The sequence below is a fragment of the Gymnoscopelus microlampas genome (assembly GCF_963454915.1).
Source record: "Gymnoscopelus microlampas genome assembly, chromosome: 1".
NCBI classification, from domain to species: domain Eukaryota; kingdom Metazoa; phylum Chordata; class Actinopteri; order Myctophiformes; family Myctophidae; genus Gymnoscopelus; species Gymnoscopelus microlampas.
The window spans coordinates 54300203-54315640 of NC_139962.1; the positions used below are offsets into that span (position 1 = coordinate 54300203).

At 40.1% G+C, this 15438-nt stretch overlaps 1 protein-coding gene across 1 annotated transcript in view; it reads left to right on the forward strand.

Moving 5' to 3' along the window:
- tars3 (threonyl-tRNA synthetase 3) overlaps positions 1–15056 on the forward strand; it is a 38302-nt gene extending 23246 nt beyond the window's left edge. Inside the window, exons 11-19 of the mRNA XM_084075640.1 lie at positions 2444–2610; positions 4379–4541; positions 6027–6164; positions 7234–7311; positions 7967–8067; positions 10859–10963; positions 12236–12308; positions 13604–13718; positions 14184–15056. Of these exons, the coding sequence (XP_083931766.1) occupies positions 2444–2610; positions 4379–4541; positions 6027–6164; positions 7234–7311; positions 7967–8067; positions 10859–10963; positions 12236–12308; positions 13604–13718; positions 14184–14332 (1089 nt within the window). The 3' untranslated portion in view covers positions 14333–15056. The remainder of the gene's footprint in view (positions 1–2443; positions 2611–4378; positions 4542–6026; positions 6165–7233; positions 7312–7966; positions 8068–10858; positions 10964–12235; positions 12309–13603; positions 13719–14183) is intronic.
- Positions 15057–15438: the final 382 nt, after the last annotated feature.

Genomic DNA, 15438 nt, shown 5'->3' on the forward strand with positions numbered 1-15438 from the left:
TTCATGCCGATGTGATTGGTATCATAATATGTCATTCATGTAGGCTACAAGCCTACGTGACAATACGCTACGGGCGTGTGTGTGTGTGTGTGTGTGTGTGTGTGAGAGAGAGAGCGAGCGAGAGAGGCGTGTGCGTGTGCGGCGAGGCCAGCGGGGGGGGGGGGGCTGTTTCTTATTGGCTTTTCATGTCTTTGGTCGTATTCTGGTTCGTCTTCATGTCGTAAAATCGGGGCGTTTTGAGAATATTTATGGGGCGTGTTATTTAAATGACGCTCGTTTCAGCCGTGACATTTATCAACGCTGGGACCAAGTGTAAGCTCGGATCAGCTGTGTAGGATGCGTTGATAAATGTGACTTCGACGTTGGTGTACGCCGAATATATGGAAAAATATACGGCGGTTTATACGCTGCGTTGATAAATGAGGGCCCATGTGTTCACTGTCTTGAAAAGACAGCCTGGGCCTTCTAAAGTACTGTTTCCCAAACAGTGAGTCGGGGCTCGGGACCCATGTTTGGGTCGAGTACCAATGTTTATGGGTCGCAAGTAAATGTCACCTTTTTTTCTTTTCCCACATAAAACAAATGCAATTTCAAAATATTTCAAATAAGTCACAACCTTTCAACAATTCAAAACAATTCCAACATTTTTTGAAAGTATTTCATAAATAAAATCTAAAAATGCAATTTCCATTTTTTTTTTAATGTTAAGAAGTAGTGAAAATAGCAGATCCACAAGCTCGCAACGCGCATTGTGAGCTTGTAGATCTGCTATTTTCACCAGTTTGGGTCCCGGGTAAACGTCTAATTTCTCTTTTTTGGGAAAGTTTGGGAGCCATTCTAAAGGGCTTCTTGTTCAAATGGCTCAGCTATAATCTTGCTGCAGTGACTCACATGTTTTTCAGAGCATATTCTTTTCTTCCTCACAGCAATGACTGAACCAACTCATAACCAGAGACATAAAAGGGACGCAATAAGAATCTTGAATTGCTTTTCTCAGAAGAAGAATTTCAACCATAAGAAAACAAGTGGATCACGTGGTACCACCCAATTGCGCTTTTGTTATACTGAGGTTTGAGACGATTGTCACTTGGGAGCCACTAAGTTTAAAGACAGCAGTTTTCAACAACAGTGTTATTGATGCACTGAGGAAGCCACATGCCAAAACACATTTTTCTGGTGTGACGTAAATTAAAAATAAATAAAATTGCATTACTTTCTTCCCTACTCACATCTATTTACTTAAGTTGGAATTTACAATTATTGATTTACTTTTAATTGAAGTACAAAATGTACTGCATTTAAAAGTATTTCAGTGTGCCAGTGTTTGCATGGGAATTTCCATAGAAACGTTTACATGGAAATTTCCATATTTTCCTTTTGAGTTGCCTGCGAGTCAGTTTGTAGCTCTTGGCAGTTCCTGCCATACTGTATGCCTACCATCATAGGACCTACACAGTAAGCCTCATACAACGACAGGGTCTTGTACCACCAGTAACAATAATAATGGCCCACAGTACTTCAGTGTGTGAGAGACAACAGTCTGTTCTGTTGCATACATTTTCCGAAATTCAAATGTGTAATGAGCCAGTTAGTATAAAGCAGAGGTCTTCAACAGGGGGTCCGGGACCCCTAAGGGGTCCTCAGAGTTACTACAGGGGGTCCGGCAAATCTTTGTGTAATATGATTATTATTTTTTACCTTAACCACTTGAACCCTAGCATCCTCTTTTGTGAGGAGAACTTTAGCCAAAAATAGCCGATCTACAAGCTCTCAACGCCTCGCGCTGCGAGGCGTTGAGAGCTTGTAGATCGGCCATTTTTGGCAAAGAGGCTATAGGTGTAGAGGGGGAAAAAAGCAGAAGAAGTTTATCTGAAACGCAATTTTATACAATATAGAGGGGGTCCCTGCTTCATCTCTATCTCAGCTAGGGGGTCCTTGGCCTGAAAAGGTTGAAGACCCCTGGTATAAAGAATACATTGACATTAGTTTGTGATAAACACCAGGTCAACACAAGATAAAGACGCAAAGATTATTATGTTTTACAAAAATAAAAACTGTTATGGGAAGTCTCTTTTATCTTTAGGGCAGTTAAATTACAGTATGGAATGCATTACTATAACTAGGATTACTTTAGTGATTTACTATTATTTTGTTGTAGTTTTTCTTTCTATTAAATTGGTATGCGGTCAGGTTTATGGCTGGCTCAGGGAAGAGGACGCCCCTGCGTTGATTCCAATCAAAAAACGGATTTTCAGGGGAGAAGTACGGTCGTACATCAAAGTATAAATTAGACGAGGGGGGGGTCAAACAATGAGAATGATCTACTTGCAATGTTTTACATTCTGTCTTAAAAAAGTCTGAAAATAATAAAACAAAGTGAAATATAAAGCATAAATCAGGCTTTAGTCTGAAAGGTCTGTCTCTCTCTCTCTCTCTCTCTCAGGAGGAATACTGTAGACGAGGCTTCCAGGAGGTGGCCTCCCCCAACATCTTCAACAGTAAGCTGTGGGAGACGTCGGGCCACTGGCAGCACTACAGCGACAACATGTTCTCCTTCCCTGTGGAGGACGACATCTTTGCACTGAAGCCAATGAACTGCCCCGGACACTGGTACATTAAAAAAACAATAAGTTCATTCTATTTTTTTTTCTCTATATATTTTTTCAGCTTTATATTTCATCTCGTGCACAGGTTTTCAAAATTGGGGGAGAGGGGGAAGGGCACCACTGGGTCCACTTGGAAAGGAGAGGGGGGTACAAATTTATAAAATGTACAATTAAAATTTGATTGTGCCAGTTTAAGCACTTAAACCCCATACTATGGGTAACCGGAGTCCCTCAGGGCTCAATACTAGTGTCTTTTGTGTTTTCTGTTATTGTGGGGAAAGCTTTCGCTGAAAACAGCAGATTGAGAAGCCCGCGTCAAGTTGTGAGCTTGTCGATCTGCTATTTTCAGCGAAAGCTTTCCCCACAATACCGATGCTGGGGTTTAAGTGATTAACCACTTTCAATCTTGCATCCCTATTTCGGACATGTCATTATTGTCTATTATTATGTACTATATATTACTACTATATTATTATTTCATTTAACTCGTTAAGACCGGGAACATATCCCGCATCTTTCTACAAGCTCGTAGCGCGGCACTCGGTGCTGCGCTATGAGCCTGTATATCTGCTATTTTTGAATAGCATAAAAGAAATCAAAAAATTACACACAGATGCGTTCCCGGTATTAATGGGTTAAACAGGCTATGTCTATTTGGGGGTCCTTGGCGTGGAACACGTTGGGAACCCCTGAGTTAGTGTAAAGTGCACACTACAGCAGACGGAGGGATATAAAACCATAGGAATCACACATCACTCGGCAAACCAAATGGACGTGTTGACTCGCAACATGCAGCAATCCTCTTCGTCTTGTCACACCCTTTCTTTCTCTTATACATGTTTTAAAATAATTGTACTAGTTTATAAAGCTCTAAATGGTCTGGCACCTTCCTACCTCTATGACTGCCTGCCTAGATATGTTCCAAACCGCCCCCCTCAGGTCTTCCAAGTGCTGACCTGCTCGAGGTGCCTACAATGACATATAAAAAACACGGTGAAGCAGCATTCTGCTTCTACGGACCGACAGTGTGGAATAAACTCCCATTACACCAAAGACCGGCAGCCTCTGTCGATAGCTTTAAAGCACAGCTCAAGACCTACTTCTTCACTCTTGCTTTTAGCTGATTCTTTGGTTGATTTTTAAATCTCTGTGTTATCCATGTCCTCACTGTATTGCCTGATTCACTGCCTTTTGCTATTATTTTAAGGTTGTTTTATGCTTCTGCTTTTCTTTTTTGCTTTATTGTTAACCCATTAAGACCTGGAACTGTGTCATTTTTAGATTTGTGCTAAAAAGCATTATTTTACACTTTGGCTATTCAAAAATAGCAGATATACAAGCTCATAGCGCGGCACCGAGTGCCGCGCTACGAGCTTGTAGATCTGCTATTTTTGAAAAATCGTGAAAATGTGTGCAAATCTTTGAATATATATATTTTTAAAGCGAACATTTTTAACTCAAATCTTTGCTTCTGGGGGGGTCCCTGGAACAAAATATTTTGATGGGGGTCCGCGGCCAAATACATATAATTTTGGGGGTCCTTGACATGAAAAAGATTGAGCACCACTGATATAGAAACATACATTTTTCATAATACTGTTGAGATTTAGGAGACATGTAGAATCGGCTTCAGGTCTCAATGGGTTAAATGAGTTGTAACTGTAATTGCATTCTTGCTCTGTAAAGCACGTTGAGCTGCATTTCATGTCATGAAAGGTGCTATTCAAAATAAAGTGTATTATTATCATTATGTCTTGCTCTTTCTCTCTCAGTCTGATGTTCAGCCACAGACCCCGGTCGTGGAGGGAGCTTCCCCTGAGGCTGGCCGACTTTGGAGTCCTCCACAGAAACGAGCTGTCTGGAACCTTGACCGGCCTCACCAGGGTGCGGCGCTTCCAGCAGGACGACGCCCACATCTTCTGCACTATGGAGCAGGTGACTGTGAATCACTGTAAAGCATACATGGGCAACTGGCGGCCCCGGGGGCCACATGCGGCCCCCACCTTCACTTAATGCGGCCCGCAGGTTAATATCGGAATACTGATATATTATTGATTTCAGCTGTTCCAATGCAAACATGACCCGCTTTAACTACTTCCAGTCTATATTAGCTTAAGCTTAGCTTAATGACTAGTATTAAAATTCTAGCGTCTTTTTTTTATGTCCAATGTATTTGTATTTAAGTTCATAAAGTTAACATAAGTATAACTAAATGAATAAAAAATAAAATAAAAATGTTACTTTTCAGGATCCCATAGCAAAACAAATATCACGATTCCAATGCAAAAATAGCTAAAATATCCATCCTCTCCATCATCAAACTTGCCCACCCCTGCTGTAAAGCTATGGTTCATATTATAACTCCTACTGCACTATGGAGCAGGTGACTGTATCACTGTAAAGCTCTGGTTCATATTATAACTACTACTGCACTATGGAGCAGGTGACTGTGTCACTGTAAAGCTATGGTTCATATTATAACTACTACTGCACTATGGAGCAGGTGACTGTGTCACTGTAAAGCTATGGTTCATATTATAACTACTACTGCACTATGGAGCAGGTGACTGTATCACTGTAAAGCTATGGTTCATAACCAGTGGTGTAAAGTAACTAAGTACATTTACTCAAGTACTGTACTTCGGTACACTTTTGAGGAGTTCATAATTTACTGGAGTATTTCCCATTTTCAGTACTTTTACTTCTACTTCACTACATCTCAGAGGCAAATATTGTACTTTTACTCCACTACAGTTATTTGAAAAACTTAGTTACTAGTTACTTTTCAGAATTACATTATGATATTATGAAACATGCATTAACCACTTTAGCCCTTTAGCCTTTATACATAGGCTATTTGAAAATAGCCAATCTACAAGCTCACAACGCGTCGCATCGCGACACGTTTTGAGCTTGTAGATCTGCTATTTTCAAACATTTTAGTACTTTTACTTTTGGTACTTTAAGTACATTTTGATGCCAATAGTTTTACTCAAGTGAATTTTGAATTCTGGACCTTTACTTGTAACAGAGTATTTCTGTATTGCAGTATTGGTACTTTTACTTAAGTAAATAATTTGAGTACTTTTCCCACCACTGTTCATAACTCCTACTGCACTATGGACCAGGTGACTATCACTGTAAATATGTGGTTCATAACTTCTACTCCCCTGTATCACTGTAAAGCTATGGTTCATAACTCCTACTCCCCAATGACCTGAAGTACTACTGGGTTTCACACTGAGTGAACTTTCCAGGCCTTGTTACCATTAACAATATTTACTCTCACGAATTTCAGACACCTAGGTTTCTGACTTGTCTGTCTGTCTGTGTGTGTCTGTCTGTCTGTCTGTCTGTCTGTGTCTCTCTCTCTCTCTCTCTCTCTCTCTCTCTCTCTCTCGGCACTGCTTGTGACTCCAGATTGAGTCTGAGATGAAAGGCTGCCTGGACTTCCTCCGCTGCGTCTACCATGTGTTTGGCTTCTCCTTCCAGCTTCACCTGTCCACCCGCCCAGAGAAGTACCTGGGAGACATCGCTGTGTGGGACCAGGCTGAGAAGGTAGTACACCCTGTTTAATCTGCTGAGAAGGTAGTACACCCTGTTTAATCTGCTGAGAAGGTAGTACACCCTGTTTAATCTGATGAGAAGGTAGTACACACTGTTTAATCTGCTGAGAAGGTAGTACACCCTGTTTAGTCTGCTGAGAAGGTAGTACACTGTTTTAATCTGCTGAGAAGGTAGTACACACTGTTTAGTCTGCTGAGAAGGTAGTACACTGTTTTAATCTGCTGAGAAGGTAGTACACACTGTTTAATCTGCTGAGAAGGTAGTACACACTGTTTTTATCAGGGTCCAACACCAGCCAAACATTATTCTTTTAAAAATATTTGTATATATTGTTTTAATGCTCATTATATTTTTTCATGTGGGAAAGGCAGAGGACGATGAAGCAGACGACACAACAAACTAGTGACACATAGTCACTAGCATATCGCTGTGTTGTCGGGCAGAAACCTCCCAACTCCATATTGTAACTTTTTGTGTTTTTTCGTGAATGAAATGCCCTACTTTATCATACCACGGCGTCACTCAAAAGCATCAAAAGTTGCAGATCTGCAGCAAGTACATTTTTTTTTTAATTTTAATCCTGGAAAGTAACATTAAAGGTTTTGGACATAATGAGGTTTCGACCCGACACAGGCGACATGTTCATGTTAGTTCCAATGCATGCATGAATGGTATGTTGTGTATATTAAACTATATTATAATGAAGTATATACATACGCACACATGCATAGGTCTGCAGCTCTTACACACAGACGGATACAGTACATGTTCAACTGCTCGCCTCTTAACACTCAAGCATAATGTACATGAACACACACACACACACACACACACACACACACACACACACACACACACACACACACACACACACACACACACACACACAGATCTGTGTGTGTGCACAGTGGTCTACATAAGTCACTTGTGCTTTGATTTTTGTTTCCCGACTTTACTTTTGATCTTCAGGAAATTGCCTGCAAATGTTTGCATGTAAGGGCTACTTCACACCGGGTACTTGAATCAGATTTAAATGATTTATTTCTCCTCTTGTGTCCAGCAACTGGAGAACAGCTTGAATGAGTTTGGGGAGCCATGGAAACTCAACCCAGGAGATGGTGCTTTTTATGGACCTAAGGTCTGCCTGATTTCTCTGTTTTTACTCCCCATAAAATACACAAAATCTATTCAAATCAGTGAGCTTGTAGATAGCCTATTTTTGGTTATTGGTTAATTTAAGATTAAAAGAGTAAAGAGAGATTTCAGCTGTAGGTGAACTCTGACCTTTTGTATAAAGTGAGTTGAATCTTTGTGATATGAATGCTCTGAGGAAGGCTCATAGCCGAAACGCGTAAGCGTTCATTTATTGGTGTGTCCAACAAAGAAAGTGGAAATGTGAGTACTTTGTCCTCCATTTAATTGAAACTTTGGATGTGCTACCCTTTTTGGGGTCTAGCACTCCACTGAGAAAACCCGTTGTTGATGCGCAACCTCTTTTTCTTAAGATTAAAAGAGTATTTGAAGTGGTCAAACAATAAAAGCAATAAAATACATGTTCAATCTTCCAAAAAACCTTAGTGATCTCAGATGTTTTCAAAAGGGTTAAAAACTCAATATGCAAACTGGTTAGCTGTATGGCTACCAAAACATTATTAATTGTACATATTGTGCTAATTGGGCTCCTCTCACACAGTTTCACGACTTGCAGAGTAGGACTTGGCCTTACAATTTTTTTTCGTCGTGAGATTATATTTTTTGCTTTAATCCATGCATATAATCTTTGCTGTTTTCAGATTGACATCAAGATCAAAGATGCAATTGGACGCTACCATCAGTGTGCAACCATTCAGCTGGACTTCCAGCTTCCAATCCGCTTCAACCTGACCTTTGTGGGGTGAGTCAGCCTAGTGTCAAAGCATCCACACGTGCCGAGTCTGTGTTATGTGTTTAACCATTCAATCCGGGAACGCATTTGTGTCATTTTAGCTTTCTTTGGCTATTCAAACTTTGCTTCAGGGGGTCCCTGGAACTAAATAGTTTGAGATGTGGAGGGGTCCGCGGCCAAATAAATATCATTTTGGGTGGTCCTTGACATGAAAAAGTTTGAGAACCATTGATATAAAGCATGTTTTTTTTTTTACTGTTAGGATTTAGAAGACATTTGTAGAATCCCCAGAAGCAAAGATTTGAGTTAAATGTAGGGTAAGTGATTTTCTTTGGTTAAAATAAGTGTTAAATAGCTCTATATTCTGATAGTACTCATTGCTATAGAGTGTTTGTTCAGTAAAAGGAGTCTCCTTGTCTCTCCAGCTTTTTAAAAAACAGAAAATGCATTTTCGTTTCAGTTTCATTTCAGATTTTATCTAATCAGGATAGAGAACTCAATCAGGATATAGATTAAACAAGTGAAATTGGAAGTGATGACGCTAAGAAATGAGCAGGCAAAATTGGAACTGGAACACTATAAAAATGAAGCTTCAAAATGGGTACTTTCTCCTGATTGGCTGAGATTTTGACACCTACCGAAAAATGTATTTTCTGTTTATTAAAGAGCTGGAGAGACGGGGAGACTCCTGTTACTGAACAAACACTCTATAGCAATGATTACTATCAGAATATAGTATTTTAACCTTTTAACAAAATACTTTTTGTTTTAACCAAAAAATATCACTTACCCTACCTTTAAAAATGTTCGCTTTAAAAATATATATATATTCAAAGATTTGCACACATTTTCACAATTCTTAAAAAAAAAATAGCAGATCTACAAGCTTGTAGCGCGGCACTCGGTGCCGCGCTATGAGCTTGTATATCTGCTATTTTTAAATAGCCAAAGAAATCTAAAATGACACAGATGCCAATGCGTTCCCGGATTGAATGGGTTAACCATGGCAGTGGATGTCGCCAGCTTGGTGACTCGACATCTGCCGTCTATCTGTGTAGAAAGGAAAGGGAATGGCATCATGAACACATTTCACACACAAATCCTCCATTTGTAATGTTACAGTAGGCATCAACATGTCTCTCTCTGACTCTGATGTGCGGGTCATACTTTGTTTTTAAATGAGAGAATGGGAATTAATAGGCCTAGTCTAAATAAACGACACGTAACATCTTTTGTCAGTATTTTGTCAGGCTATTGTTGTAAATGTATAAATCTACTGACAGCTGTCATCTGGTTGTGTATACGTGTGCGTGAGAGAGACAGACGGAGGGAGAGAGTGACATTGTGTTATGACTGTTTGACAATTGAGTGGGTTATACAACGTTAGCATGCTCTACTTACTTGGAAAAACATCCTTCATGTTGCTTGGTAAAGGAAAATGCTTCAATATCGGAGCTTCTTTGTCTGCTATGTCAGTCAATTTTGTGTCTGCATGTGTTAGTGAAGTTATGTAAAAAATATATCAAGAGGGGTTTATCTGTCATCTGGCAGTAAAGTCTACGGTCAGCAGCTGTCAAACAGCACAGTGTAACATTAGACAACACTGACGTGGGTGTGCGAGCTTTGATTCAAAACATTCGAATATGTTGTGTTAAATACTAGTCCATATCTAGACAACAATATCAGTTGCTTAATGTTTTTTTAATGATATGATAATGACTGGGTATGAACAATCAAGACATGATGATGAGTATAGGAAGTTGCTAGTTGTACATACTGAACTTAAATGTTCTTATAATATCATGTTCGTATACTATTGGTCTATGAATGTACACTGAAAATGTCGCTCATTCAAAACTAGGTACACTTGCAATGCTCTGGAAGTCTCGCTTCTGTTAACTATGAAATTAAATGTATATTGATGCTATAAGTATCCTTATAGTTGTTACAGAGCTTGGTTGAATTCGTCCAAGAAAGCTTGCCGTCGGTGCAAATTGGGTCAGATCCGGGCCTGCTTAGAATAAGCAGACTTGGCAACAGTGGGGCTTAGCTGTAAGATTCAGTTGTCTCTGAACCACCCCTGTCTATTATATACTTACTTACACCACCTAAGCACACACTAGTCTCAGCATCAATTACATTATGCTGACACTGTGCCAACACCTCACTTACACACAGCCCACAACATCTCATCCAATGGTGACTCACAGAGGATGTCTCATCCAGTGGTGACTAAACTGATGTGTCCATGTCATCAAAAGCCTCTGAAATTGGCCATGTCCAATCCGATCCAACTATATTCAACAAAAACAACAGAGCTGACCAAAGACGTGCTTTACAGAAAATGTTGAAGAGACACAAATAAGAGTACAAGAAACACAGTAAACCAGAGAGAATCAGTAAAAAATAGACTCATAAAATAGAAGCTCATAAAACTTGTAAAATAGAGGTAAAACTGAAACTGGATTCAAAGCTTAGGAATAAAAAAAGAGTGTTCCAAGACAAGTCTTAAAAAGAGTGAGCGGGCCAGGTCCTTGAAACAAGGACTTTTAAAAATGCACCACGGTCAAGAAGACTGAACCCCTCAGCCTGTGGAACAGCCTCCCACACCCTGAGGAAACTGATTGCAGTAAATAAAGACATCATTTGCATTGCCCATTTTCTTAACTCATGTTTTAACTGTCATGCTTTTGATGTCGTGGTTTTTTTCTTTTTTTTCCTTAGGCTACAATTTTTTTTCTGCCATTAAACTTTATTTATTGTATTTAAGTAAAGGCTTACATTTATTTTTGTCTTGTAGGAAGGATGGAGATGACAAGGCCAGACCAGTTATTATCCATCGTGCCATCCTAGGCTCAGTGGAGAGGATGATTGCCATTCTCACAGAGAACTATGCAGGGAAATGGTGAGGTGTCAACTTGTCAGTCCTGCAGTCTGTTATCGTTGCAGTCGGGCAGAAACCTCTTATCTCCATATTCTAACTTTTTGTGTTTTTCTTTTTTGTAAATTAATGCCCCACTTGATCATACTACAGCGCCACACAAAAGTAGCAGATCCACAAGCTTGAAACGCTGCGACGTGTTTTGAGCTTGTAGATCTGCTACTTTTGAATTTGAATCCTGAAAAGTAACAGTTTCGGACATAATGAGGTTTCCACCCGACTTTCTGTTTCTTTAGGTTCAATTGTGGTTTGGGAGACATGTAAGCTCAACCTAGGAGATGGTGCTTTTTATGGACCTAGATGCCAAATCCAAGGTTGTGATTTATGGTTGACATTTGTTTTGCTGCAGGTTTTTTTCTCCTTCAATGTAAAAGAATAAATTCTATAGCTTTATAGAATATGTACTATATAGAACATATACTCAATTTGTTTTTACCATATTCTTTCAAATGAAATATCATATATTGATATAAAGATGGAATCAAAGTACAACATTACTATAAATGTGGCCCTGTGATCTCATCACAGTGCCCCTGTTTTAAGCAACTCTCTGAGATTAAAACCTTTCAAGGGTGGACTTGGCTACATCATCGAGAACTCATTCTGAAGTTTCAAACATGATAAACGTAAAATAATAAAATAGCCTAAAGCAATTATAATAAATATAAGCCCACAAGTTAAGATCAGATAGAACAATCTTTATTAAAAATCTTTAATCTTGATCCCCAGAGGGAAATTCAGGTGTCGTAGAAGCAAAGGCATAATAATGAAACACAGGATAGGTACACAGGTAAGTGTTAAAGTTCCTTGCATACAGGAGCTTTTTTTGTGATTTAATTAGCTCGAAAACATATTTTTTACGATTACAAGAATGCTCGCCCCAAAATACGCTCGCCCCGGGTCAAATCCGGCGACCTCGGAACGGCCTAAACTTAACCTTATTCCCAAACGTAACTTCAGTAAAACTATGCCTAAACCTAACCTTAATCCCTAAACATAACCTCAGTAAAACTATGGCTAAACCTCAGCTTATTCCTAAACGTAACCGCAGTAAACCCTTATTCCTATCCTTAGCCTCAGTAAAACTAATACAAGAATACAAGAACCGCTGGGGGCGAGTAGCCTGTGAAAGAAATGGGCGGCGGGTGTGTTTTGGTTACCTTTTTTTTTTCTACCTGGGATTGTGGGATTGTCCAACTTTCCACTCACCATTGAATTGTGTTCTTCTTCCCCAAGGCCGCTGTGGCTGTCGCCACGTCAAGTGATGATTGTACCCGTCAACCCGTCTTTAGAAGAGTATGCCAAGAGGGTAAATACTCTGCCTCCACATTTTATATTGTCTCCATTATTTTAACTTTTGGTGTTTTTTTTATAAATTAACGCCCTACTTGATCTTACTACAGCGCCACATAAAAGTACCTAATGTAGCAGATGTACGAGCTTCTATCTACTACTGAGCTTCGATCAACTACTTTTGCTATTTTTGTCTCCGCCAGGAGACTATGTTTTCACTTTCCGCCCCCCCCCCCCTCGGCCAAGCTAACATTGGTCAAGCCTCACATGACACGTGACAATACGTTGAAAGAGTGTGCTCTGATTGGCTAGTGAGACGCATGACGTATAGCGGCCTATAAATAGATGTGTCACTTTGAAAGAGTCTTGGTCTCTTTCAAAGTGAGGTAAGACAGGAATAATCACGAAATGGCTGAGAAATGGCGGAGTAACACTTAAGACAGGATTAATCAGGAACAGTACTGGCGGAGACCTGTGCTCCGAGGAGCACATTTTCTAGTTTTATTTGAATTCTGAAAAGTAACCGTTTTGGGCATATGAGGTTTCCACCGCGACGATATTATGCTTGTTGTATTGTAGAGAGATATGTAGAGGCTGTCTGATGTATGTATGCATGTCTTGTGTTAGCCTTGCATTGCTTGTGTGCTCTTGTTGGGTTTTGAACCGTATCGGTACACTGTTACTGTCCATGTTGCATTAGTGGCGAAGAAAATCTGTACAAAAAAATAATACTTGGAGGAATATTATTCAATATCTTATTAAACATCTATCATAACATAAATTATGTATGACCAGTTTTCCTGCATCTTTCTGTGGATGTTTTTTCTTCCATCAGACGATTTCAGTCATTTGGATTCCATAGATGTCAGCATGTCTTCTATGGAAGCATGTTGCCCAACAAAAATGGCCAATTTACAAGCTCTCAATGCGTCGCTTGTGGATAGGCTATTATCGGTTATTATTTTAAGATTAGAGCATTTGAAGTGGTCAAACTAGCAATATGTTCAGAAGCGTTTTCCATAAAATCTTAACAGTCTTGAATATTTCATGTAAAAGCAAAGGTTAAAGCCTTAATCTGTGATTTCTTCACCTGGTTGTCAGTGTGTAGAACAGCAGGAACAATATTACTAAAACATCATAGTCTTACATATTGTGTTAATTGTTTAGGAATCAGCGCTAGTGTTGGGAGTGGGGGCTCCTTACATAATGTTTCACAAATCGCATAATAGGCGATACACATTTGTTTTCAGTCGTGAGATTTTATTTTGCTTTGATGGATGTGTATTAATGAGTGGTGTTTGTGGCTGTCAGTTGTGTAAGCAGTTTGTGGAGGCTGGCTTCACGGCAGATGCTGACGTGGACTCCGGCTGCCTGCTCAACAAGAAGATCCGCAACGCTCAGTTGGCACAGTCCAACTTTATCCTGGGTAAGGAAGATTGTGGCCAGGGAGATTGAGCACTGACTGACTGTAATTGGGTTTGATTTTTGACAGTAACTACCCACTACAGTCAGGGTCACTCTCTTTTTTTCTATTTATTTTCACCTCCAAAAGAACATTTATGATTTATTTATTAGTGATTATAAGTGAGGATCAATCTATTTCAGATTGCACTTGTAATCGAAACTGTATGTAGTTTGATTTGAAGGCTAATTTGATTCCTAACCCTGCAAGCCAGCCGCCCACGGTGTAGGTGGCTGTTTGATGGAAATGAGTGAGGATCAACCTATTACATTTGTATTCTTAATTTAATTTGTATGCAAATGGATTCCTAACCCAGCAAGCCACTCACAGTTCTATGTAGATGGATATTTGATGGAAACCATCCAAAAAGTGTGTGTGAGTGTGTCATTTGGACAACATTGAACTGCTCTGCTTTGTGTGTTCCGACAGTGGTTGGCGAGAAGGAGAGGCTGACTAACAGCGTCAACGTGCGTACGAGGGACAGCAAGGTCCACGGAGAGCTGTCTGTCACCGAGGTGCTGGCCCGCCTCACCCTGCTCAAGCAGGCCCGCTGTCAGAACGCTGAGGAGGAGTTCTGAGAGACGCCGACTTGTTTGACAGACACAAGATCTGTTTAGGGCACTCGTGTGTAATACCTGACTGTCATATGTGAATGAATGGAACACTGAAGGGAGATGTGATGGTACACACCATGTAGAATAGGGGTAAAGGGAAACAAAATAATAAGGAAGACAAGTTTTGGGGTATGTGTAAAAGTTGATCCAAGCCAAGGATAAGGAAAGAGTTGAGGACATTACATTACGGTCATTTAACAGACGCTTTTATCCAAAGCGACTTACAAAAGTGCATTCAACATAGTTGGAGGTGAGGAGAGGCCTGTCTGTAGATTCTGTATCCATAGTGATGTTGCCAAGATCACGCACTGGATTAAAGCGGGGGTCTTCAACAGGGGGTCCACTTTGAAAAAGAAAATCATTGAAGACCCCTGGTTTAAAGTCTTTGCTCTCGTCTTTGCCACTCCTATGTACTGAATCTTGCAATTGAGCATTAAAGAAAGGACCAGATGCGTTGAATACTATATTCTGTTAAAGCTGTTATTTGTCCATGGGGCCTGTCAGAAACCTTAGAAGGATAGTGAGTGTATACAGCGAGTATATCAGGATAATGATATTCAATCATGTACTATGGAAATGTTTGTTAGGTTGTTATTGAAGGTATGTGATTGTGAGATGACTTTTTTTCCATCAAATCTGTCCCCTTGGTGGTTGGTACAATCTTCAAATAAAAACAATGCCTCAGTCAGACTGCAAGTACTATAGTTGCTATTTTATGATGTCATCAGTCTGGTCTCATTTACTGTAAAATAGTCATTTGTTTTAAGTGGAAGTGGTGGGCGTGGCTGAAGGATTGGATCCCATAACCCAGAGGGACATTCGTGTTGTGATTGGTTATTAGATTTCCAGGGAAAGGCAAACAGTAAAAAATCTGTAATGGTGGTTCTCAAAGTGGGGTGTAGGGACCCCCAGGGTTCCAGAGTTATAGAAACATCTGCACGACCCCCCCCCCCCCCCCCCCCCCACTCTGGCGCATCATTCATGTGTGTGGAAACTGGAAAAGCCTGGTGGTGACCCTAGGTTACCATGGCAACAACAGTGAACCTGGTAGTCAGGGCAACTGTCCTTCC